We start from the raw sequence: 27,441 nt of genomic DNA on the forward strand, positions 1-27,441 counted from the left end.
TACAAAATGGATGTTGTGTTAGCAGGCATGCAAACAGCGTTCATCTCGGTGTTCTTCTCCATCAGAGCTCTTGGGTGACCAGGTGCATTGTCAGTGAGCAATAGGTCTCAACCCTGGGCTTAAAATATTCAGTCAGCCATGTTGTAACAGTTGTGTTGTCATCCAGGCTTTGTTTTGCATTTATAGAGCACAGGCAAGGTAGGTCTAGCATCATTCTTAAGGGCTCTAGGATTTTCAGAATGGTAAATGAGCATTGGCTTCAACTTCAAGTCAGCAGCTGCATTAGCCCCTAACAAGAGCATCAGCCTGTCCTTTGAAGGCAGGCATTGACTTCTCCTCTCCAGCTCTCAAAGTCCTGGATGGCATATTCTTCCAATAGAAGGCTGATTCATATGCATTGAAAATCTGTTGTTTAGTGCATCCACCTTTGTTAATCTTTTAGCTAGATCTTCTGGAGAATTTGCTCCTTCACCTTGCACTTTGTGCTGCAGGGATGGTTACTTTCCTTAAACCTCATGAACCAACCTTTGCCAGCTTCAGACTTTTTCTTCTGTGGCTTCCTCACCTCTCAGCCTTCACAGAACTGAAGAGAGTCATGGCCTGGCTCTGGTTTAGGCTTTGGCTTGAAGAATGCTGTGGCTGGTTTGATTTTCTGTCCAGAACACTCAAACTTGCTCCGTGTCTGCAATAAGCCTGTTCTGTTTTATTGTCATTCATGGGTTCATTAGAGTAGCACTTTTCATTTCCTTCAGGAACTTTCTCTTTGCATTCACAACTTGGCTAACTACTTGGTGCAAGAGGCCTAGCTTTCAACCTGTCTCAGCTTTCAGCATGTCTTCTCATCGAGCTTATTCATTTCTGGCTTTTGATTTAAAGTGAGAGATGTGTGACTCTTCTTTTCACTTAAACAGTTGGAGGCCATTGTATATTATTAATTGGCCTCATTTCAATATTATGTTTCTGGGGCTAGGGAGGCTCCAGGAGAGGGAGAGAGATGGGGGAACGGCCAGTTGGTATTGCAGTCAGAACACATACAGTATTCATCAGTGAAGTTCACTTTTACTGGTGTGGTTCATGGCATCCCAGAATGGTGACAATAGTAACATCAAAGATTACTGATCACTGTAGTAATAATAATAATAGTATTATAGTAGTAGTAAGATAGTATAGTAATAATATTGCTATAGTGATAATAAAGTTTGAAATATTGCAAGAATTACCAAAATGTTGGGGCTCCTGGTGGCTCAGTTGGTTAAGCTTCTGCCTTTGGCTCAGGTCATGATCTCAGGGCCCTGGGATTGAGCCTTGCATCGGGCTCCCTACTCTGTGGGGAGTCTGCTTCTCCCTCTCCCTCTGCCTCTCCCTGCCCCTGGTCTTGCTCCCTCTCCCCCCAGTTAAATAAATATAGATGGATAGATAGATAAATATCTTTTTTTAAAAAATGAATTACCAAAATGTGACACAGAGACCTGCACTGAGCCAAATGCTGTTGGGAAAAATGTCACCAATAAACTTGCTCCGTGCAGACTGGCCACAAACTTTGAATCTGTAAAAAAAACATATCTGCAAAGCACAGTAAAACAAGGTATGCTTGTATTGAGCTCTTTTTGAAGAGTTAATTCTGTTTGCTTAGAAGATACCTCTAAAGTCTAGGTGGTTTGCTTTTATATATATTGCCAGTCTGAATGGTCATTAGCATTTGAAATATATGCTGCCTTTGATTTTAACTATATTGCTGTTATTAGTCTGATATTTATATTTAGTAATGAATAACTGTAGAACAGATAGCTAGTCAGAACTGGAAATCCAAAGGCCTAGTATTTGTTGGCTTAGAGTAAGCCCCATAGAGAGGTGTTTTAAAATTGAGGCTTTTAGATAAGCAACTTAAACACCTTGGAATGGATACTGATATTCTTTACAATAAGAAAATATTTTAAAGCCAATTTTGGTGGGGTAGGTTATAGGTTATATAAACAAGTTTTTTATGAATTCATTTTAAGGAGTTTATGTATCATTCCAAATGTTGGAACCAGTGTTTTTAAATGTTTGCTCATATAATACTGGATTCTTTTATTATTTGGTAGCCTCAAAATATCTCTTATGCCTGAATACTTTGATGTAACACACAGATTTAAATAGTCAAGCAATAATTAGAAAAATCTTAAAAACTAGGAAGGTAGTACCTGACTTGTATATATAGTCACAGGATTCCCTTAACTTTCTTGAACTTTGTGTGCTTTCCCTGTCAAATCTAATACCATATCCAATCAGTTCTTCCATCTTTTGGGCTATGAGTTACTTTTAGTCTTGCTCTGCCCTCTGGAGTGTCTGCCCTTATTAAAGAGTAAAGGGCTTACACGATGTGAGCGATTTGAATCTTTGATGATGCTTTTAGCTGCCTTATCCTGTGGCTTAATAAATATGACTCCTAATTACACGATCCCTCAGGAATTGTGAAGTAAGACTGGATAATCCCTACATTTTTTTTTTCAAATGGAGCAATCCATTCATCTTATATACGCCTGTGTAATAGATAATTACTGGTAGTTTAAAAAAGAAATGATGGAGATACGCTGGGAACTGGAGAAGTCTCACATCTGGGTTTGGATCCCAGTTCCACAACTTCCTGTGAGACCCCATACAGGCTTCTTGACTGCTCCAAGCTTGTTTTTTTTATAGAAAGAGGATGAGAGTTCCTGCCTCAGAGGGTTGGAGGGTTGAGATGACAAATTTAAGGATAGCACTCAGCTCAGTGCTTAGTACCTAATAAGACATCTGCCGTGTGCCATAGCCCTACAGGCACTATAGACTCTGGCACTGAACAAGACCTGACACCTGCCATCAAGATGCTGGTATTTTAGTGGAAGTCTCTCTAACCTTTGCAGATTTATTAAACCACTGTTCTGGGATCCCTGGGTGGCGCAGCGGTTTGGCGCCTGCCTTTGGCCCAGGGCGCGATCCTGGAGACCCGGGATCGGGTCCCACATCGGGCTCCCGGTGCATGGAGCCTGCTTCTCCCTCTGCCTGTGTCTCTGCCTCTCTCTCTCTGTGACTATCATAAATAAATTTAAAAAAATTAAACTAAACCACTGTTCTTTGACAGAAGGGTTTGGATGGATGTTACACAATTTAGCTTGTCCTGTAAAAATCGGTAGAATGCAAAGCTACAACAGTAGATGAACAATGTAGTATTCTGAACTTTCATAGATTGTGTATAAGGAGAAAAAAATGGAATGTTGTCAACTTGGTTCTGTGCACATCCTTCTGAAATAACCATGCATTTTATCATAAAACTGGTAAAATGTTCATTGAATTCTCTTGAACTTCCACTAGAGGGTAGCCTAACCCTATTCCTTTACTGGAGTTTAAACCGTCAAGGGCTCCTCAGTTTTTGCTCTTGCTTAGTTTATTTTAAGTGACCTATTTTGAAAAGACTGTTCTCTTCACCCAGAACAGAAGAATCTGAATTCTTAGATAACAAAGAGCTGTTTAAGAGAGTGACAGCCATCTACTGAGTTTGTATCTTTCTTTTGATCTGACCTAACCTGATACATCGTTGTTTTGCTTTCTTTAAGGAATTTGAGAGAGCCCCTAGCTGACTGCCACAGCTATAAGTGTTTCATGAACTAGATTATTTTATTGTTTAGGTTACTTTCTGAGATTAAACCTTTGAGGCACATTAACTCTCTTTAGACACCTTTTCATGTGCCACACAGATCTCGTGTGTTCTATACTTGAATTTGCAAGATAATGTACTTCTTAGAGTTCCTTATTACCACACCATCATTGCTATATTATCTTATTACACGGAAGGATAATGTAAGCATTTGAAGAATCTTTCAAGTCTTGTAGTACCTGGCCTCTGTGACCTCTAGATCTGCAACCAAAGATTTCTTTCTTCCTCGAGGCTAATTGTTGTGTTAGAAAAGCACTCATTAAGTATGAATAATTTTAGTGTGTTACTCCATTCTTCAAATGTATGTGGTTACACCACAGACAATATGTGTTTGAACCAAATGGCACAAAGAAAAATTCCAAACAGAATCGGTCTTCCTCTGGGATGGTCTTCTCACAAAGATTTGTGGATCTCTTCCTGCACAGCTGTCAGGCATTCCCACATGGCTTTTCACAATAAAATTCCACCTATCCTTCTCACTGATCACTAAATAAGACATGTGCTGTTGTTACAGCAAGCAAAATTGTCAAGTTTGAGCTTCTTGTGAAGATACGTTTGTGTCCACAGAGGCCTGCTGGGATTTTACGTATGAGTGTTCTAAGTTTGGTTACCAACTTACTCGTTTTGCAATTCATTTTGTAATGGGAAATGAGCAGGTTGTGACAGGGGCATTCAGTTTCTGCCATTTAAATGCAATATAAAATAGTATACGTCAGAGTATATGTCATATATATATGTACATATATATATACATGTAATTATTTAAAGAGGTTTTTTAAGTTTTTTTTTTAATTTTTTAAAATTTATTTATTTATGATAGTCACAGAGAGAGAGAGGCAGAGACACAGGCAGAGGGAGAAGCAGGCTCCATGCACCAGGAGCCCGATATGGGATTCGATCCCGGATCTCCAGGATCGCGCCCTGGGCCAAAGGCAGGCGCCAAACCGCTGTGCCACTCAGGGATCCCGGTTTTTTAAGTTTTTAAATAAAAAAGGGAAGAATACTTTTGTCAGTGTAGGTCTTCTATATTTGATTACTGATTTCAAGCCAGTTAAGAGTTAAAATGGAAAATTTCCGTTGCTTCTAGTGCTGTAAAGGGGGCCCCACTGAAAAGGAGGCCTGGTCTGACATACTATCATGTCGCCTAATGTTTTCTAAGTTCTCTGCCCTTGTTTAATTTATCCTTTCACAAATTTTAACATAACCTCCTAGTATTTAAGTTAGATGAGCATGAATCCTGCATTCACTTTTTTGGTTATTATTTGATGTTTTAGTGGGATGGAACCATTCTTAGTTGAATTCAGTAGACTAGGTATTAGGGGATACAAAGATGCAAACATATAGTTACCCTTAAGACCCTTACTGATTGCTAAGAGAAAGGACAGTACACAAGATAGTTGTATATCAGTCAGAGTATAAGGTCTGTGTGAGGTTCAAAGGCGTGTGGATGCAGAGATGAGGAGGGAAGGCAGGCAAGCAGAGGCATTCCAGTGAGATTAAAAAAGTAGTTTGTGGCCCTGGGGTGAAGGGGTGAGATTTGTGAATAGTAAATTAAGGTGTTAAACTGGATTTTTTAAAAAGATTTGATTTAGTTGAAAGAGAGCGCAAGTCTGGTGAAGGGGCGGAGGGCAAGAGAATCAAGCAGACTCCCCGCTGGGAGCCCGATGCAGGACTCAATCTCAGGACCCTGAGATCATCACCTGAGTTGAAGGCAGATAGACGTTTAACCGACTGGGCCGCCCAGGCACTACCTAAACTGGTTTCTTAAAGTACTCAGGAGCCTTCAACTTTCTTTTTTCTTAAAGATTTTATTTGTTCATGAGAGACACAGAGAGAGGCAGAGACATAGGCAGAGGGAGAAGCAGGTTCCATGCAGGGAACCTGATGTGGGACTCGATCCCAGAACTCCAGGATCACGCGCCGAGTCAAAGGCAGACACTCAACCACTGAGCCACCCAGGCGTCCCAGCCTTCAACTTTCTAAAGGAAGAGAACATAAATACAAATTTAGTGGTAGCAATAAAATGGCCACTGTGTCTTCCAAGCATTTTAGATCTGGATTTGCCACTCAGAAACACAACATGGTGCTGTCAGTCAATTTAGAAGGATGTACAGTTTGTTTCTTAATAATAGTTCCAGCTTGGTACTAAACCAGTCACATGTTTCACTTGGTTGCCATTTTATTAACACAAGAGTGAACTAGGGTGGCAAGTTTACTATGTATCTAGAAGAGAATTTCTCCCCATGAGACATTAATTGGCCTGCCTAGGTATCAAGTCATTTCATTCAAGTTCCTGGCCTCATTAGCTTTCTGGTCAACCAACAGAGCTAGTCTCTACATAGAGATTGCCCTCCAAATAAAAGTTAAAAAGGTAAATATAGATATATTTTTATATGTATATGTATTCAAATATAGAACAATTGTTGATTCCATTACTTATTTTCTTTATAGCAAAATAATTTGAAATTTAATCCCCCTTACCTCTAAGGGATCTTTTTTTTTTTTTTAAGATTTTATTTATTTACTCATTAGAGAGGCGCAGGGACACAGGCAGAGGGAGAAGCAGGCTCCATGCAGGGAGCCCAATGCAGGACTTGATCCTGGGTTTCCAGGATCAGGCCCTGGGCTGAAGGTGGCACTAAACTGCTGAGCCACCCCGGCTGCCCTCCTATAAGGGATCTTAAGTCTAAGAACATAGTTTTGAGTATAATGTATAGGTATATAAGTCTGCTAGAAAAAATGGAAATTTTATTGATATTTTGGTCTGTTAGATCTGTAGGTATTTACAACATGATCATTTCTGGTCTGCAAAATTATTAGTTTTAAATGACTTTTATATAGGCCACCAGGGTGGCTCAGTTGGTTGAGAGTCCAAGTCTGGTTTTGGCCCAGATCACGATCTCAAGAGTTGTGAGATTGAACTCTACACTAGACTCCGTGCTCAGTGGGGAGTCTACTTTCGATTCTCTCCCTCTACCTCTCCATCTGCCTGTCCCCATCCTCACTTGTGTGCATGCATGGGTGTACTTTCTCTCTCTCAAATAAATAAAATCTTTAAATAAGTGAATGACTTTTATGGAACTTAACTAATTTTTATACAGTTTTTTCCTCTGCATTTTAATAGTCAATTATAAATTACTGTCAAGTGTTAAGTTAGGTGTATTTAGTATTTATACTTACATGTAAATATATATACTTTGCCCTAGTGACCCTTTTGACAGCTTCACGAGATGTGAAGTTAGCCTTTTTTTCACTGGTGAGATGTCTCACCTTATTCTAAGGGGCAGAGCTGGGTTTCCAAGCTTGTTCTTCAAAGCCCTCCTCCTAACCAGTCCCTGGTATGCTAAGAATAACAATGTAACACGCATGATAGTGCAGGAACCAAGTAGCTTAGAGTTAAATGGATTCCATATTAAATTTAATTATTCTAGTTCTTATCACTAATCAAAGTGAAATAGCCTTTTAAATAATCCTATTAGCTATGATCGCCTTTTAAGACCCTGTCAAGCTAGTTATAACAGAATGAGCTGAATATTGCTTCTTTGGGGCCAGTAGTAATAGTAGCTCCAAGACCGAGGCTCCTACTCATTTTTCCATTTAATGTAATAACAAAACAAATAACATAAACAGCAATGAATATAGTAACATCACATTGCCTGTTTCCCCCACATAAACTCTTGGTGTACCATTCATGTCATTATTAAAAAGCTTGGATTTCATTCTTCATGGACTGAAATTTGGATTTTGCTTCATGTTAGGCTTTCTGTAATCATATATATTAATAATTTTTTGTGGCCCTGAAGATAGGGTCATAACTCTTATAAACTGCATTGTCATCAACCCTTTACAGCCCTCTTGCTGGTTTACAGTGACCTATCAGTATATGTGAGTACCTGGAATGTCTTTGAAGAGGAGCGCCAAACTGTCATCACATTTTTACTTCTCAGTAAAATTTTACTTTCCCCCCAAATCCATGTCTGTAAGTCCTAGGGCCTACCAAATAGAAGAGGGAGCTTTTATAGATAGCATAGATTTTTAGTCAGATCTTTGTATCGAAGATTACCAACAGGCCAAAATTCGGATTTTAATAAACCTAAAACTGAAGGTTGAAATTTGAGGAATTTACTTCTCATCCAGATGCTACATAAGCTATTTTGGAGTCATGTGGAAATCTAGTGGGCACATGAAGGAATTAGACGTGCTGTAATTGTATTTAGCTATTTATGTGAAACCAGGACTGGAAAGCTCCAAAGTTAGTGTGCTCCTGCTCTGCTGCCCCTTCCTTTCCCCACTGGGCAGCTGAGACTTCTAGATTTTGGGGTCAGTCTCTTACTGGACCTTTCCTTCATTTCCCTCGTCTTTGTTAGCTACCACTCATGAGTTTCCTGAGCACTGCATTCCTCACTTTGCCAGGCTGTGTTGTTATTGAAATACATTTCTCCTCTACCTTAGGCTCTTTGAACTCAAAGACTGCCTTTTTCATCTTTGTATCCCAGTGTCTGGTACAGGTGGGATTTGGTAAATGGCCACAGTGCTGTTTGAGTCCTTTAAAATCTTTGATCTCTAAAACTTCTCAGTTGTTGGAGGAAACAACCAATCCTCACTTCTACAACTATGAAGTCTTGGTTCACTTAGCACCCTACCAATTCAGAATTACCGTAGTGTCAGAAGAACTGTTTTACTGATTCCCAACTGCCCTTCAGTACCTAGGTGACCCTGGACAAAGCACAGAATTAATTTCTGTAGGCTTTGGTCTTGAATCTTTCAAATGGAAGATTTGACTGCATGATCTCCATGTTGCGGTAAAGCTGCCAAGCTCTGTGGTCTAGAGGCAAGTGCAGACCACAGTGGCATGGTGGGTAGTGCAGAGTCTCTTCCCCACCACCTCCAGTGACCTGTGCTTTCTGAGTATCTGTAGAGCTCTGCAGTGACTTCTGAAGACTGATGGTATCATTTGCCAAGGCAAAGCTTAGGCTCTGCTGAAGTACCTTGGAATCTCAAATTTTAAATTATATTTGGTATAATTTGTATTAATTCTAATTTGCTGTATTCTCATTTGAAAATTGATTATTCACGTGGTATATGGGATCATTAGGATATCCCATTAGATTAATCATGATGCTCTGTTTTTCATCATCCTGGTTAATAGAGTATTGAAAGTATTTTGGAAAATTACATCTTATAAATGTTTGAAATATAAAAATAAACTCAAGATCATTTGAAGTACATTTTAAAGTTAGTGTATTTTATTTTGCCTCACGAAAGCTTAATAAAGAGTATTAAATGCAAAATAGTTTTAACAGTTTAAACTTTTAACTTTCAGACGCTTTCTTTTCCATCGTCTAGTTCTGATTTTCTGTTTGTTTGTATTTTTTGGACCTTATGTATGTTCAGCTCATTTAGAGGCTAGCTTTGAGGAAGTGGAAAACCACCTGCTGAATTTGGAGGACTTATGTGGACAGTGTGAATTAGAAAGATACAAACATATGCAGTCCCAACAATTGGAAACTTACAAGAAAAATAAGAGGTAAGTTTGAAAAACTGGTCAACAGTATTCATTTTCCATGTCATTCTTTATAAGTTTGGGCCGATAAAAGACAAAAGGTTGCAACATATAAAGCTCATTCATAAGCTTTCCAGAACATGACCATTATATACATATATATTTTGGTGCCACTGTCTGTTGCCGTTTCATGGAGATGAGTTCTGTAAAGCTGAGGCTAGGATAAAAGGTGGAAGGGAGCAAAGCAACAGGCCAAGCTTTCCCAGAAAGCAGGAGCCCTGACCTAATTTTCTCCAGGTGGCATATCCTGGGCTGCTTTTTTGCCTCCTTTATCACTAGAGCAGGAAGAAAAGGAACCTGAGCCCAGGCTGGGGAAAGAGGCTCATGGGGTTCGAATCTCAATTTTGTCACATACTGGCTATGAGGCTTTAAGCAAGTTACTTGATCTCTCTTAGCCTCAATGTGTCTTGCTGATATGATAGTGAGGATAATAATATACTACCCATTTCATAGAGCTCTTGTGAGGATTAAATGAGATAAGAGTTATCAAGTGCATTAAGTGCTCTGCAAGTATCAGTCATAATCATGACTATTGTCATGGGGTGGATATGAACTGGACGCAGAAGAGAAGCCCAAGGGTGCCGGCTTGTGAAACCGACTGCAACATCCCAGCTCATGCAATGCCACCTCAGCAGGCTTGGAAGGTCCATGGGGGCCCATGGTAGCTGATGAGAGTGCCTGAGACAGTCTATTTGCTCCATGGAGAGCAGGGAGTAGAGCTGTGAAGGGGGGTTGTGATAGGTGTAAGAAAATGGAAGGCATGGGATTGGAGTCGAGCGTAATGCCTAAGAGCAGATTTGGAGGGAGAGGAAGAAAGATTGGTTGGGCTGAGTACCCTATTGATTTTAAGATTATTGCTAAATTGAGTCCCTCTGGATCTCGGTTGTGGCAGTATAGGAGTGGGTTGTTGACATGGACAGGAAGTGCTGATCCCTGGCATACAGAAGGTAAAGAAAGGTAAGTATTGTACATTATCACATTGATGTCATAGTTTTCTAGAATAATGCCAAAGGATGGGGTGGAGATGAAACTGAGTATTCGGAAATTTTCAGTCAGATCTATGTGTTCCAAGGGCTGGGTCTTAAATGTTAATGGGCCATAAGAATCACATGGGTAGTGTTTAAAATGCAGACAGACTCCTGAGCTCCATCATTGGACAGCCCCAAATCCCAAGTTAATTCCGATGGTTTTGCCATAGACAGGCATTCCAGGCAAGTCTGACATGGGCAGTTCAGGGAGAGACATTTTAAGAGAAGGCTGGTTGAGGGTGGGGGTGGGTTGTGTGCAGGCTCTACATGGAAGAGCTTCAAAAGGAGCCCCAAGGGGGCTGAGGATAAAATTGTTCACAGAAGTTTGTAAGTATATGAATTTTTCTGGAGGTGCTTTCTGTAAATTACATTTGCCTACAGAGATTACAGGAGGGTGTGTGGCAGCATTAAGAATGGAGTTCTTTGTTTCCCAGGATCAGGAGTTTCTCATGGTTTGTCTTCTTTCTAACTCCTGACCCTGTGAAACAAAGGGTTGTAGAAGGGGAGGTGGGTGGGGGATAGAGTAACTGGGTTAACTGGCATTAAGGAGGGCATGTGATGTGATGAGCACCGGGTATTATGCTATATGTTGGCAAATTGAATTAAAAAAAAAAAAAAGAATGGAGTCCTTGTCAAAGAAAGGACTTTTGAATGAGTGAATGAGCACTGGGACCTAGGGACTTTCAGACTGAATCAAGGAGTATGAGCGATGAAGAACTTTGCCTGGAACAAGAAGCAGAGTTAGAGATGGTTCAGCAGGTCTGCAATTTTAAATGAAAAAAATAGCTAGGTGTTACACTATATGTTGGCAAACTGAATTTAAATTAAAAAAAAATATTTTGAAAAGGTAGGGAAATACTGTTGTGGAGGTGTTAATCATGTAAATAAGTTTGTTTATAATACAGTAAATTACAGGGAGCATAGTAGGGCTTAGAGTTTTAAACGAAATTTTTGAAGAAAATTAGGCAGCAAAAGTACAGGTCATGTGAACCCTAGAAGTTACACGGTTTCCTCATCTGTGAAATGGGGATAATAATAGGACCTTATAGGGTTATTTTAAGGATTCAGTTGGTAAAATGCTTAGAATAATGCTCAGCAAACAGTGAATGCTTTGTCAAGTGGCCAGCACTGGCTGACTTGTATGATTACTTATATAACTGAATCGATAGGTATACTATATTTGACCAGTTATGTTTTTTAGCTAAATACAAGAATTTATATGAATGTTGTGGTTTTTCTATCCATATACGTTAATATTGATTATTTGAAACATGGTATCCGATCCGTAGTATGTAAAATTAAATTTCAGGTTTTCAAAAGCTAAGATGATCAGAGAGAAAAAATAAAGATTTGGAACTATGAGGTTTTATATCATTCTTCATTTCACCCAGTGACCTAAATATATTTTAATTAATGCATTATAATTTATATGTCATAAAATGAAAATTAATTTTAGTGTTTGGAGAGCAGCATTGCCTGCAATTTAAGTTAAAGCCAAAATATACTGACAGGTCTTAACATGTTCCACATAATTGAATTGACAGAGTATTTGTCTTCTGAGAGGTAGAATTGTGTCATAGGAAAGACTGTATCCTTGGGGTCAGAAGACCCATGTCCTGGCTCTGGTGGTTACTAACTTGGGTGCAAGCCATTCATTTTCCTTTGTGTGTTATCCTGTTGTAAAGCTTTCCTTAATCTAGAACCTTCTTGACTAGCATTTGAAGGATTTCTCAACAAAAATTACTTTTTAAAAATAAACTGAGATGTGATAAACTTACTTATTGGTAAGTGCTTGTTACTCTGAAATACGTAAGAAAAAATAGCATGCGGATTAAGGACTCCAGTGTGTATAATCAGTAGCTTGAAATCTATAGGTAAAACAATGGTAAATATTTCATTCTTTAACAGGCCAAATTTTTAAAAAATTATAAAATTTACTTTCTATTTCTCAAGGACACTCAAGTTAATGTAAAGTGTCATAACAGTTTTAAACTTAAGTGTTTTTGGTGAGAAATTTTAAAGGTGAGACATTTACCTTGTACTTTGAATTTCTAAATCATCTACAAAAAAGAATTATGTATATGTAGATATGTGTTTGTTAATACTTAGAGCATCTTTATAAAATAAATCTTTATCGATAAATGCCAAAGTATTTTGCATCTACTTATCTAGTGAGATATTAGCCTTGTGATTTAAAGCCTTTTTTAAAAATCCTGAAATGATTATTATGGCTTTCATTCAAAATTATTAACAAATACAGTTTATTTTGGCTATTGTGGTAAGTCCTTGAAAACCTTAGCTTTCCCTTTTTGCCATTTGCTGCCTGTATGACCTTTGGCAAATGACCAGTCTTTGGCTTTCCTATCTGTAAAGTAGATATAATGGTACTTCCTTACAGGATTATGGAAAATAAGAAACGGTTGTATTTTGTTTTTAAGGGTCAGATAAAAGCCAGGTATATTTAGCTCACAGAATCACTCATAATTCTCAGTTTTACTTAACTTCCTCAACAAAATAGTGAAAATATTGAATATGAAACATTGCCTAATACTATTTATAAGCTGTAATCTTTCTGAAGATTTTAACCTGTTTTATTCGGCACAAAAAAAGATGAAGTCCTTTTTTTAAAGAAATCTTTTTGAAGCAATATATGTAGCCAGGCTATACTTACACACACATACACGTGTATACATAAATATGGTTGGTTAATACTTCGTTATAGTATAAATAATTTGGATTGACAACATTGAGAAAGTGGTACACTTTTATTCAAATGTAAATTGAACAAAATTATCTTTAAAAAACCATGTATAGGTCGGACCTAGTGGCTCAGCGGTTGAGCACCACCTTCAGTTCAGGGCATGATCCTGGAGTCCTGGGATCGAGTCCCATGTCAGGCTCCCAGCACGGGGTCAGATCCTCCCTCTGCCTGTGTCTCTGCCTCTCACTCTCTCTATCTTTCTGTCTCTCTCATGAATAAATAAATAAAATGTTTAAAAAAATAAAAAAAAATAATTTAAGAAAGGCATATAACATTATTCAGTAATGTTTTATTTACATTTTAAATTCTTTCTTGGTTACTTCTATTCAGTCTTAAGGTATCAAAATTGGTAACATGATGAAGGCTCATGTAATGGCGCCAAAATTGTTTTGATTGATATGAAAATTCCATATAACACAATGGGTTGAACACAGCCACTTACTTTCACTGTAACTCTATGAAAATGATAATAAAATACTTGTTTTTAAAGTTATAATTCAAAAGAACAGAAAGACCATAAGAGGAAATGGTAGTAGATAAGAGATGTTACCAACATTTTGGAGGCGGAAGATAGATGATGGGTGGTAGCTGACAGCTGGGCAGAGAAGGTTGGAGAGGGGATCATACTTAGAGTCTAAACACAGTTGAGGCCAGGTAGAGGTGCTGCCACCCTTGACCCTTTTGTTTTTTTCTTTTAAAGGTTTTATTTATTCATGAGACACAGAGAGAGGCAGAGACATAGGCAGAGGGAGAAGCAGGCTCCCTGCAGGGAGCCCGATGTGAGACTAGATCCTAAAACTCTGGGATCTCTCCCTGAGCCGAAGGCAGATGCTCAACCGCTCAGCGGCCCAGGCATCCCCATACTTGACCCTTAAACAGCATGGTGGTCAGGAGCACCAAACCCCACATAGTTGGAAACCTGTATATAACTTCTGACTCTTCCAGAATTTCTCCCAAGGCCTGTTCTGTTGACCCAGAAGCCTTACTGATAACATAAACAGTTGATTAACCATATTTTTATATATGTATTATATGCTATATCCTTACAATAAAGTAGACTACAGAAAAAATGTTACTAAGAAAATCATGAGAAAATAATCTACAGTACTATATTTATTGAAAAAAAATGTGCATGTAAGTGGATCCATGCCATTCAAACCTATGTTGTTTAATGGTTAACTGAATATTGAAAATGGGGGATGTTAAGTGAAAGTCGGCATATCAGACAGTAGGGCTGTTGCGGCCTCTTTCCTCACTGGCTCCCAGAACTCTAGCAGCCAGATGTACATCCCCTGTGCAGAATACTGGAAGGCTCATCTGAGAAATTGACCAGCCCAAGATAAAAGACCTGCCATATGGATATTTGGGGGCATGGTCTGATGAAACAGCAGGTCTGCATCTTAGCACCCCCATGCTGAACTCCACGCTATATACGTGACTTCTAATCAGCTTCGTGGTGCTTGACTCTTAAATATGAATGGACAGCTGAGGAATAATATCCAATTGAAGAAAGCTTCCAAGGTGAAAGTGACCAAAATAAACAGAAAATATACAAATTAATAATTTTTTAAAAACACACAGAGGAAGGAGAGACTGAGGGGAGAAGAAGCACAAACAGACACTGTAATGAATAACCCCATATATACAAGGCCACCTCGTAAGAGACCATTTTGCATTTATGAGACATGAACTGGATGCTGTGGAAAAGAATGAGACAAGAATGAGCTCTTAGAAATAAAATATATGATAGCAGAAGTAGTAAACTTCAACTGAAGCATTGGGAGATCATGTTTGGCCTCTATCTAAGGAGCACAGAGATAAGGGAAGCTAAGAATGTTGAGAAAATTAGGGAATTCATTCCTAAGTCCCACATCGGACTATGAGAAGCTTCAGAAAGAGGGAAAAAAAGAGCAAATTTACTAAAGAACTAATACCAAATAAGTGTTCAGAACTGGATAATATGAACAGGTTTGAAAGGGCCCACCAAGTATCTGACAAAGTGAGTGGGGAAAGATCCATTGTCAATGCATAGTTTTAAAAATTTCACCACACTAGATATAGAGATCATAAAAGTCTTCAGAAAAATCTTAATATTAAGGATCAGGAATCAAAAGGAGCTTGAGCTTTTCAGCAGCACCTAGAACTAGAAAATGATTCTCGCTTTACATTTATGTAGCAGCATTTTCATCAAGTGGGAGGAAATGGTAATTTCCAGGCATCCAGGGGCTCAGATTCTGTTCATGTGCACGTGTATCAGGAAACTGCAGGAGGATATACTCCACCGACAAGGGAGTAAACCAAGGAGAAGGAAGAACAGACACAGAAGAGACGTGAATTGCAGTGAGGATCCATGCAGTTTAGAAGAGAGACAACGGGAATGCCCAGGGGGATGGCGAAGAGAAGTTTGTAACAGGTCTGGTGAGGAATCAGAGTGAAGAAGGAAGTCCTTCTGGAGGATTCCTAGAGCAACGTTTCCAAGGAAAAAAAATGAAGTTGTCATACACTTGATCACACTGAGAGTTTTATAACCTCCAATGGCAGGTCTGATGATGAATTAGTGATAGGTATGATGTTTTAAAAATGGGGTAAACAAGGCAACTGTTAACACTAAGGGGAAACATAGTTTTACAAGAAAATAAAACACCGTATGACTCTGTCATAAACAGCATTAATATAACTCTGTAATAGCTAATGTGGTGTTAGGCCAGAGTTGTGATATAGATGGTGGAGAAGCATGCTGTATTGCCAGGTACGAGGGAGGGATTTAAGGAAACTAATCTTGTGCTTCTACAGCAAATCAATATGTGGCATTTAAAATAGAAGAAAACGAGTAATTATCAGTGTTGGCATATTACTTGGAAATAATGGAGGTAACTACCAGAAGAAAAGCTGAAAGAATGGAGTGTGGCTTCTGGTGAGAAGCAGGACAGAAAGGTGCAGAGATCTCTGATCTTCATCATAAATAAACCCTGTGGGCACCATTTGACTTAAGGAATGCACATGCATTATTTTGATAAATACAAAAACCAAATTAAAAAACACTCTAGACTGAGAAGATTGCCACTGACAAAACATTCCATGATCAAATAAGTTCTAGAAACACTGTCCTGTGTTTGCCTCACAGAGCTTTGTAGTACATGTCAGTGCAAAGTTCTGGGAATTCCTGTAGTAAAGAAATTTGACTCAGCATCTCTTAGCTTGCTCATAAACCAGTTTGTGTGTAATACACATTAAAATTCTGTAACTTGGTATTCTCTGTATTCTATAACGCTGAGAAATTTTCAAATATTGGTCCATCCCCCAAATTAAACTTGTTATCTGATTCACGGGGAAGAGTTTCTTAAAAATAAACCTTCATTTAACTATATAAACCTTCGTGTTTAACCAGATGCCCTACAATCTAAACTGATGGCTTTTCTTGCTCCTAAAGAAGATAATGCGTGGTAACAAAAGATTAGCTATATGGGGGGAAAGGTATTGAAAATGTCTACATGCTGGAGCGCCTGGCTGGCTCAGTTGGTTAAGTCTCTGATTTTTCTTTTTAATATATATTTGTTTACGAGAGAGAGAGAGAGAGAGAGAACACAAGTGGGGAGAGGGAGAAGCAGACTCTGCTGAGCAGGGAGCTGGACACAGGGCTTTCAGTCCAAGAACCCTGGGATCATGACCTGAGCTGAAGGCAGATACTTAAGCAACTGAGCCACCGAGGCACCCGTAGCACCCAACTTCTGATTTCAGCTCAGGTCATGGTCTCAAGGTTGTGCGATCAGGCCCCATGTCAGACTCTCCTTGGGATTTTCTGTCCGTCTTTCCCTGCCCCTCTCCCAGTATACATGCATGCATGCACTCTTTCTCTCAAAAAAAAAAAAAAATGTATATATATATATATGTGTGTGTGTGTGTGCGCGCGCGCTATGTAACCTCCAACCTCCTTTATTTTATTTTAAAAAATAAAAATGAAAAACAAAATGCATGCTCTGCAGATTTCCAGAAAATCTGGAGTAGACAGCTGGATGGGATGGGGAGAGTAAGGGATGAAGGGTAAATTCTTATGTACCTCTTGTGCTAACAGTCTCTACAATAGGCTCCGAGGCATTTTCTAACTTAGCTTATATAAGAGCCTGTGGAGTGCAGGGCAGCGATGATTGGAGTTAAGGAGGAAACTGAGGAGCAGGAAATGACCTGTGTGGAGCCCAGCATCAGAGACAAGATCCCCAGTCTCCTCAAACTTGTCTTTTTTTTTTTTCTTTCTTTTAAGGTAGAACAGAATCAGTCTAGGTGTTGATACCAATGCATCTGTAGTTGAGAATGGATATATGATATTTTGTCATACATCTGATGTGCGTTTCCAACACAGAAAATAGCTTCCTGCCCTCTATAAAAGAACAGGGCCTGTTCCCAGCAGTAATGGTGGTTTACTGTGGCAGTGATTCTCACCATGGGGAGAGAGAAACACACCACTTCAGAACATTCCTAGGGAAGATCCCCAGAGCTCTTATCTGCCCTTGAAAGATATTTGAATGAATTCAACCCAGGTATTTCTGCAATGAAGAAGGACATCTAATGGGAGCTAATGAAAGTGACATACAAGGAACTATATAGTTGTAGAGAGAAAACACCCATAAATAGCTTTTCTATCTAATAACTTCTGCATATAAAGTGATATAACTATTACTGATACCTTTTATAGACAGGGACAGACCTTGCCATGGTAAATAGTAAAACATCATATTGTGGACAGAATGTGGTTATAGGCAGAAGACAGGTACTGATACCAGTGCTAAGTTGTCAGATAATTAGCCATATACATCTAACTCATGGGTTCCTTGCTGTAGGAAATAAACAGTTCGTCAGGTAAGAAGAGTTGAAGACTTAATATTTTGTTTTTGTTTTCTTTTTTATTTGAGCATAATTGACAAGAGTTAGTATTTTGTACGGGAGCCAAAATAAAGAACTTAAAACCAATTACACATGTTTGTCTAACTAGCAGCTAAAAAAATGGACTTGGCAGTCAATTTACATCTTTAGTTATAGTGCTTGGGGAGTAATAGGTGACAAATGTGGAACAAAGTATAATTTTTTTTAAAGATTTATTTATTTTAGAACAAGCAGGAGGAGGAGAGGGAGAGAGGATCTCCAGCAGACTTTGCATTGAATACAGAGCCCTACATGGGGCCTGATCTCACCACCTGAGATCACGATCTGAGCTGAAACCCAAGAGTCGGACACCTAACCGAATGTGCCACCCAGGCACCCTAATAATAAAGCATAATTTTTTTTATGAAAGATTTATTTATCCCTGAGAGAGACAGGGTGAGAGAGGCAGAGACCAAGGCAGGAGGAGAAGCAGGCTCCCTGCAGGGAGCCCATTGTGGGACTCAATCCCAAATCCTGGGATCATGACCTGAGCCAAAGGCAGGCACCCAACTGCTGAGCCATCCAAGTATCCCTAAAGCATAATTTCTGATGATTATGTAGGATTTGAAGAAAATAAGCCAGGGTAATGTTCTCATGGTGAGGCAGAGGGTACCTACTGTGGCCAGGATGAGCAGGGAATGCTCTTCTGAGAAGGCACCCGAGAACTAGGACCTGAATGGGAGTGAGGGCAGCTATGTAAGGGTCTATGATTACACAGTTCTAAGCAATAGGGACAAAAACCCTGACCCCTGAGCTCTAGCTAAGTTTAAGAGAAAAAAGATTCAGAGCTAAAAAGAACTGTAGGATCTCAGACTTAGAATGTTTTAATCTTTCCAGGGCCACCATTATGTTCCTTAGAATGCTTACTAAAACTCTTTCACAATAATTATCCTCAAAATCATACATAAGTGTGTATGTACCTTTATTAAAGTATCTCTTATTTCCAAATTTCTGGATCCTTTGTTTTCTTTAGCATGCAGCAGAGTGTCAGAATTTCTCTGAAAATAGCTCCAGCTTGAAGAAGCAAGTGATTTTAGTACACTTAATTATAAATGACTCATAATTTTAACAATCTTCTGTCGGGCTTGTCTGCTCAGGGGTATACTAAACTCTAGAAACATTTTTCACTGATTCAGACTTTGAAACTTGGGTATTATCTCCTAGAGACTCTGTTTTGTAGGTGGTTGTGTGGGGGTCACTGCTTCTATTGGGATTTAGTGATTGTGCATAATTCAAGAAAGTTACTCCTTTTACTTTATTACATCTGATGCTAAGGAACTATGCTCTTCTTTCTGTTTGTGTTTTTTGGTAACCTGTAGACTAAGTTTAAAAAATCTTTCAAGCTAAGTGTCAGAGATATATTTGAGGCATGATAACACACCTGTAGTAGTATTTGACCAGTTTGCATTCTAGAGAATAATCTGCCAAGCTCCTGAGCTTCCAGAAATGACTGTCCAAACTAACCCAGACATGTAGAGGGCCATAGCATAGGTCTGGCCTGTACTTTCTGGAAATGGGGAATGCTAGTAGTGGGAGGCTTGGCAGGAGTGTAGCACACAGGCCGGGCCTTGCTGAGAATAGAACAGAGGAATCCATTGGCATTCTACAGGGTGAGGATGGTTCTGGAACCAGAAGAGAGGGTCCAGAGTACCTCATCCAAAGGAGATGTGCAGAAAGTCAATAACTAGCTTCTGAGGTTTTGCAGTGGAGTCTGGTTTGGATGCTGAATGGAAAGTGGATCAGGAGAACTTTTTCCTTAGGCATTGCTTTGACAAAAAGGGAGTGGATTTTGTATTTACCCAAGATGGAGTAACATGGTCCAGATTTACTTTCCCATCTGATAAAACAAAAAACCAGACAAAACAGTGCTTTTTAAGACCCTGGACAACAGGCAAAGAAGAGAAGTCTGTCCTTGAAGGACAGCAAACATGTGCGGTGACACAGTCCCAGAGAGGACTGCACAGAGAGAATCCCGGAAATCTGCCTAGGGTGCCCCTTGAATATCCAGCAGAGCACTGATAATGCATGTGAATAAACTCCTGGAGGCAGCAGGGAAAAAAAAACCCACAAAGGACTAGCTAACAGTTCCTGTTGTTAACACAGGGCCTGTTCTCAACAGCCAGACTGGAAAAACTTGTGATTCATGTGGCATCGGGAAGAGCACTCAGAAGTCTTCTCTCAGTAGGGGGGGTATAATTAGCCCCCAAATGTGTCCTGCTCCAGAGCTGTTTAACAAATCATGAAAGTAGGCATCGAAAGGACCAGATTGTTTCCAAGGAAATTAACTGTATCCCAAAACAAAGCTCAAGAACATTCGTAAAGAAACACAAATATCTAGCACCAAATAAGGTAAATCACGATGTGTAGCATCTAATTAAAGATTACTCAGCAAACATGGAGATAACCAATCAAAAGCAGTTCAGAACTGAGATGGATGTTAGAATTAGCAGGCAAGGGCATTAAAATAGCCAGTTATTGTAACTATTCTGTAAGTTCTGAACTTGGTTATCTCCATGTTTGCTGAGTAATCTTTAATTAGAATATTTAGAGGCATGGAAGATGAAAAAAAGGCCCAGACCTGTCTCTCGATTTTTCTCCTTATTCTTCCTACTTCCCTATTAGATGCCAGTTTTAGATGGTTCCCAGGTGGTTAATTGATAGTAAATTATTGTATTTATTACACTATAATCATCACACCTGCTGAGCCAGTGACCTCTTGCTAGCAAGCTATGAATTTATGGGGTTCATGAATTTGTAATCAAATCTTACATTTTCTTTGAAAATGAAACCTAAGCTTATGAGTTGGCAAGGAATTCAACAAATTCTTATTCTGAAGTGTCAGAGAATAAATCTTGACAGTTTTAGACTTTATACATAGTCACAAGAACAGATGTAGCTAGAATATTTTAACAGGTTATTAGATACTTGGGTTGACAGTAAATATAGTTCAGGACTGATATTTAAGTTCTTCAAGCTTTATTTTGAACAACGAGTATCTGTTTGCCATCAACATTAAAAGCTCATGTTCTGTCTTGATTCTTTAAAAATAATATTTCTCAAATTGGTTTACAGTATTCTTTTCCTGAACTTTTTCTCCCAGTTGTACAAATGCAGTTCTATATGTTGGACCTTGTAAAGATGTTTTAAGAGAGATAATAAAAACTTCAATTTTATATTTGCAGTTGAGAGTGGTCAAGACTAAAAATACAGCAACCTTGAGAAAGGGTTTACTGAAATTCAGACAAATATGATTATCCCGGGTTTATAAAAAAAAAAAAGGTAATCCTTTTTCTGATCGGTTGTAGCTTGTGCACTGTAACTTACAGAGTCTGTAATAACTTTCAGTGTTCTAGAATCACTTTGCTAAATTCACAGTAATAATTTACATCTTGCATGGCCCAGTACCACTTTGGAGTTTGTTATGTCTCCTCATCGGTTACTCTCTTTCAGAGATGTTTTCAGAAGTAGGAAACCGGTTATTTTAGTCTTCAGGTGATTGTGGCTAAAAGGGCCCTTTGCTTCTCTTACTTTTCTCGAGTTCTTGATGGATTCTAGAGGTGGGACAAGCAGAGATATGCTTAGGAGCCTGCCCTATCTGCTCATTCTGTGGTCAGTGGCCAGAAAAATCAGGGCAAAGGCAGCAACCAGAAAGGGAGTGTTCCTCTTCTCTCCTGTACCCAAACCCTCTTGGGCTGTGCTCTCACATGGTTATATTGGCCCCATTTCTCTGTGATCTCTCTACCTGCTTTCTATCATTTCTAGTTTTCTTTCTGGCTCAGAGAATTGGCACTGCCATCGTTTCAAAGGGCATTCAGTCATTAACTACTGGATTTCAAAGAGGTACATTCTCTTCCAAAGTGAGCAGTGTTTTCCTTATTCTCTGGAAGTTTCATGCCATGTTTTGTTTATGACAAACTCTTCTCCTTATGCTGATACCAGACAAGTGCATTACTGTCATATAAAATAACATATTACTTCAAGGAGGAGAAAATAGAGCCTGATATTACAGCTCTCAAATATGAACTCAGAAGAGAACTTATCATTTGATAGCAAGATTCTGTGCTTTTACATGGATTTAAAAAACAATGTATCCCCTAAAATTATGAACACTGGACTGACTTCAAGAAAAGTTAAAACACTATTTTACCTCATAAGCAAACCTTTAAAAAGATTTATTTATTCATTCAAATGAATGGACAAGATGCTTGGCATACTGGTTAAAATATTAATAAAGAAGATTGTATAAAGATTGTGTGATATGAAGATATTAATAGAGATACAACCCATGATGTACTTTGAATATTTTATTTGTATCTTTTTTTCCTTAGTTTCTTAGGAAGCCAGGTCCATTGACAAATCCTTATTAACCTGACTTATTAATCCTTATTAACCTGACTTATTAGGACTGTCTATTCTTGACTTCTGCAACACTATCATCTCAAGTTTGCTTCTCTGTCCTAGATTAGTTTTCCGTTTCAGGTGTTTAATGTTGGTATTCCCTGTTCTTGTTTATTGCCTCTTCCCATTCTGCATACCTTACCCAGGTAGTCCCTCCAGCTCCTTGGTTCATCTACCCTCTACGTGGTGACCACAATCAAATCACTGTCTTCAGTTTAGATCTCTCTCTCTCTCTTTTTTTAAAGACTTTATTTACTTATGAAAGACAGAGAGAGAGGCACAGAGACACAGGCAGAGGGAGAAGCAGGCTCCATGCAGGGAGCCTGACGTGGGACTCAATCCCGGGTCTCCAGGATCAGGCCCCGGGCTGAAGGCGGTGCTAAACCGCTGAGCCACCTGGGCTGCCCTAGATCTCTCTTCTTGTCCACAGAATCAACTGCCATCTGGACATCTCAACAGACATCTCAGGAGCAGCCTGTCCCAAATTATATTTCCCTGAAGCACTTGACCTTTTCTTACCTCAACAAGGCATTGCCATCTACAGGTCTACCCACTGCACAGACATGGGAGTTGTCATGATTTCTTTCCCCCTCTCTTGCCATCTTTGCTCAGTAGCCAGTCCAGTATTTCTTGAATCTGTTCTTGTCTTTCTGTTTTCGCTGATCCTTTCCAGCCCACATTTTGTGCAGCCTCAGGTATAGTGACAGGTTCCTCATTAGTCTTCCTGTCTATAATCGTGTCCCTCAGACCATTTATATTTCCATCATTTTTTTCTAATATACAGATTATACATACATTACATGTATGATACATGTAATCATACAGATATGATTAAGACTTACCACCATCTTCAAGATAAAAACTAAGTTATGATGATTGTGTTAAGTAGGTAACAGGAGCATTTAATTAGCATTTACTATGTACCAGGCACTGTCCTTAAAAACTGTAGTCTGAATTAACTCAGAATTCTCATAATGATGAGGTCTACTCTCCTTTTTATCAGCAAGGAAAATTAGACTATGGGAGTTGCAGAGCCAGGGAGTGGCAAAACTACACCAGACCAATGTCTCTCATGCTTATAAGTCTGTTCATTTTCTTTATATTAGCTCCACACAAAATTGTCCATACTCTGGGGTTGGATGCTGTGGAGTATGAAAACAATCTTGCTTCTCTCAGAGCTTTGATCACTTCAGCTCTCGTGACTGCTAATTATAAAAATGAGCAAGCAAGGCTTTTCTGTAGTGGTACCACGGGATCACAGATACGTTTGGATGTAGGATACATGATTTTCTTCCTTTAATCCACCTTCTACCTTATCAGCCATAGACTCACTGTGCCTGTGGGGACATACAGTTTCAGGTGGTGTGGCATGGCTGTACAATGCCGAGAAACAACAGACCACTGCCTTGGCAATGATGGATGATAGAGTAGTTTGTTTAAGGAAACTGGAGGGCAGCCCCGGTGGCTCAGCGGTTTAGCGCCGTCTTCAGGCCAGGGCGTGATCCTGGAGACCGGGGATTGAGTCCCACGTCAGGCTCCCTGCATGGAGCCTGCTTCTCCCTCTGCCTGTGTCTCTGCCTCTCTCTTTCTCTCTCTGTGTCTCTAATAAATAAAATCTTTTAAAAAAAATGTATAAAAAAATAAGGAAACTGGATGGGCAATTAAAAAAATTGAATTAAAGAAATTAGTAATATGAAGGTATTAGAATTCTTCCACTTATTTTATAATTTAAAAATCAATTAGTTATCATGGGTTAGTCACTGAATATTTTTCAGTACATCCATGAGAATAAAGGTGTTTAACAGACTTTGAAACTGACAAGGTATTTTCAAGGGCATCCTGGGTCTTCACTTTATGTTCAAATTAGTGATGGTGGCATTCGATTTTAGTTTCATGTTTCCTAAAAAGGAATGTGCTTTCATAGAGCTGAGTGGCTTTAGATGTTGCCCAACAATTTGGGAGTGTCTCTTGGACTATATATACATGACTTGTATCCAGTAGACTTGGTGGTTTACTTAGGTACTTTCTGGGGGGGCTGCAATATCTCAGGCCAGCCAAGACTTGTATTTATGGAGGCTCTGTGCCCTTGAACTGCATTCTGGATGCCACAGATTGCACAGGCTTGGAGTCCGAGAGAGGCACAGATTTTATTCCCAGGCCTATCCCTTATTAACTGTGTAGCCTTTGATCCTCAAGTTCTGTTTTCTTCATTGTATATGTGTTATATAGTAAAAACTCAGTAAACGTTCCTTATTCCTATCTCATCCTCCTTTATCCTGCTTCTTCAACCACCGCATCTCTCTTAAACTCCAATATATTTGCATGGAAAACAGGCCTAGGAAAGTTAATTGTCTTGCAAGTTTTGGGGTAATTTAATCCATACGTAATTTAGTGCTGACACCAATCAGCTGATTTCGTAGACCTTCATTATCTTTTAGGGGGGCATTCTTTTTATTCCAAATATTTATTACCATATCATTCAGATTCTTTTCAACTTTAAATGCCAATATTCTGGGATCCTGTCATTTTATTACTTTTTAGGCCGTGCTTTCCCAAAGTAGATAAATAAAATTGTGTTAATAGCATGATGTATAAAGACTTCATGCAGTTTTTACAGTGAACTAGCTGCTTTTCAAGAGGTTTCGTTTTACAGGTAATGTTAAAAATATTCTGCAGCACATCCCCTGGGCAGGATCTATGTAAGGAATAAATAACAACAGGAATTTCTAATTCTTCCCAATCCACCCCAAACCCACCAAGCCTGTAAGGATACACATTTTCATGACTATAGGATGCTGAGAACAACAGACTTGATGAAAATGAGTGGTAGGTGGGCCCTTTTGAAAGAGGTCTTGTGAGATCTTTCCTGTGAACAGTCCATCATGGTGACATTCTATCAGGCATAACAAAGGGACACCCTTCGAGTCTGTTCTAATCAAAAAGCACTGCTGAAAAAAAAATCCCCTAAATATTTTCAAATGTGAAGAAAAATGTTAGAGTTGACATTGTAGTTGGCATTTTGAATGTGGTAGCTTTCTGTCATGGATTTGTCCTAGGGGATGCAGTTTAATATTTAGAGTGTGCTTCCATCTGTGAGATGATTGTATTTATGGAGATATTTATCCAGTGGTTCCAATCTGTTAAGTTTGCATCTGTGAGTCTGATTTAGTTGGTTTCTATACATATACAGATTTAATACATTTCCTGGATCATTCCACAGATTTATTAGTATGATGTTTTTGTTCTTTTTATTCTGTCCTTGTAACTCAACCCCTGTAGAGAAAATGATTAAATAGCACTTTCACCCTTTGGAAATATTATTAGATTTTGAGTCTGGTGTTATTTGTTGAATGTTTTAGTTTCAGGCTTCGTTATGCTGAATTTTGTAAAGGCATTTGCTGAACCGAGTAAATTTGAAAATATGGTAAAACCTAAAAGAGTATTTCAGTTCTTTCCACTTATTTGATTGTAAGAAAATACAATTAAACCATGAAAAAGAAGAGACTCAAAATTTTGGAAATGAAAATGGCAAACAAGTTTTTATCAAATGAAATACTATGTGATCAGACTTTTTAATAAAGACTAAAGTTCTTTATAGTGACAGGAAGGGCTTTCTGGAAGAAGCACATCTTAGTCATTCCTTGATTTTCTGAATGTCGGTTGGGTCTGACTCTGCCCGTGTATGATCACGGTGGATGAGACATGATCTGTGCATGTCAGGCGCTCAGCAGTGTAATTGTAGAGATGATGTCTGCACGGAAATAACCACATCACAAGGCAAGCACATGAGGATTTATAACAGTGATGGAGTTAAGCGTTACAGGAGTTTAGATGAGGGGAAACTGCCAGTTGAGTGTCAGGGATATCTTCATGGAAAAGATGAACTTGAGAATTGTTTTACACTGATCATTGTCATTTCCATTTCTAATAGGATCTGGAACATGTCCAGAACTTAAAACACCTGCTGAACCTGTGGTTAGCTGAGAGTGACATAATGGTTAAGAGTAGAACATCTACCATGTCCTCAGGAAGTGCTACCCGTCATCCTTCAAAACTCAGTCCTGTCCTTGCTCTTCCAGAAAGCCTTTGTTACAAACCAAAGTGTCTGAGTTGCTCCCTCTTCTTTAGTCTTAGAGAAGCCTCACCCTATCATTGTCAGAGCATTCATTTGTAAGATCGATTTCTAATTGTCACTTTACTCCTCTGTCTCTCCTGCTGGAGTCCCTTGAGGTTAGGGGACATGCATATTCCACACCTAGCGTTATTCCTAGTGTCTAAGGCTCAGTAAATTTTTGTTGAATGATTGGATACAACAAAGATTACATTCAGTATAAGAAAATGGATACAAGGTTGATAACAGTGATGATGGAGAGAAATGGATGAATTCAGGATATGTTTTGAGGTAGAAATGACAGGGTTTCTTGGTGGATTGGATATGAAGAATGAAGGAATGGATAAGCCAAACTTGAGGAAGTTGGTAATGCTGTTAATTGACGTGCAGGGGACTGGAGGAAAAATAAGCTGTCTTGCAAATGCTGCTTGAGAAGCCTCCACCGTTTGAGTAGAGCTATCAAAGAGGCAAGTTTGCGTGTGTGTGTAGAGCTCAGAGAAGAGATCAAGATAGGAAATATAAATTGAGAAGACAGCATATAGTTGGTATTTTAGGCTATGTAGCTGGATGAAATTGCTTTGTGAGAGAATGTAAGCAGAGGAGAGAGAGAGAGCCCCAAACCAGTCTTACCACGAGTGCTCCAGCGCAGTGCTCTGGAAGAGTTGGAGGGGCTAGCAAAAGAATCCAAGAAAGTAGGAAAAACTAGAGGAACTTTCTCAAGGAGTTGCCAGTTGGATCAAATGCTGCTGAGGGATTCAGATGAAAAGTGAGAAGTGATCATTGCATTTGGCAACATGTGATTGTTGGTGACCTTGACTCTGCAGGGGTAGGGTCTGGAAGCCAAGTTGGAATCCCTTCCAGACTGCCTGGGAAGTCAGGAGTAGGAATCTGTAGGAGCTAGATTTTTAAGTAGCCTACGCAGGGGGTGGGCATCATGTCTTTCAGCATCACCAGATTATCTCATCAATTTCCATCCTGAACTCAGGC

General features: G+C 39.1%; 1 protein-coding gene across 2 annotated transcripts in view; it reads left to right on the forward strand.

The window, feature by feature from the left end:
• The window catches only part of DTNBP1 (dystrobrevin binding protein 1), a 127,842-nt gene that overhangs the window by 37,007 nt on the left and 63,394 nt on the right, over nucleotides 1-27,441 (forward strand). For both annotated transcript variants that reach the window (XM_055322926.1, XM_055322927.1), the window contains exon 6: nucleotides 9,071-9,203. In XM_055322926.1, the coding sequence (XP_055178901.1) occupies nucleotides 9,071-9,203 (133 nt within the window). The remainder of the gene's footprint in view (nucleotides 1-9,070; nucleotides 9,204-27,441) is intronic.

This window comes from Nyctereutes procyonoides, unplaced genomic scaffold, assembly GCF_905146905.1.
Source record: "Nyctereutes procyonoides isolate TBG_1078 unplaced genomic scaffold, NYPRO_anot_genome, whole genome shotgun sequence".
NCBI lineage: Eukaryota > Metazoa > Chordata > Mammalia > Carnivora > Canidae > Nyctereutes > Nyctereutes procyonoides.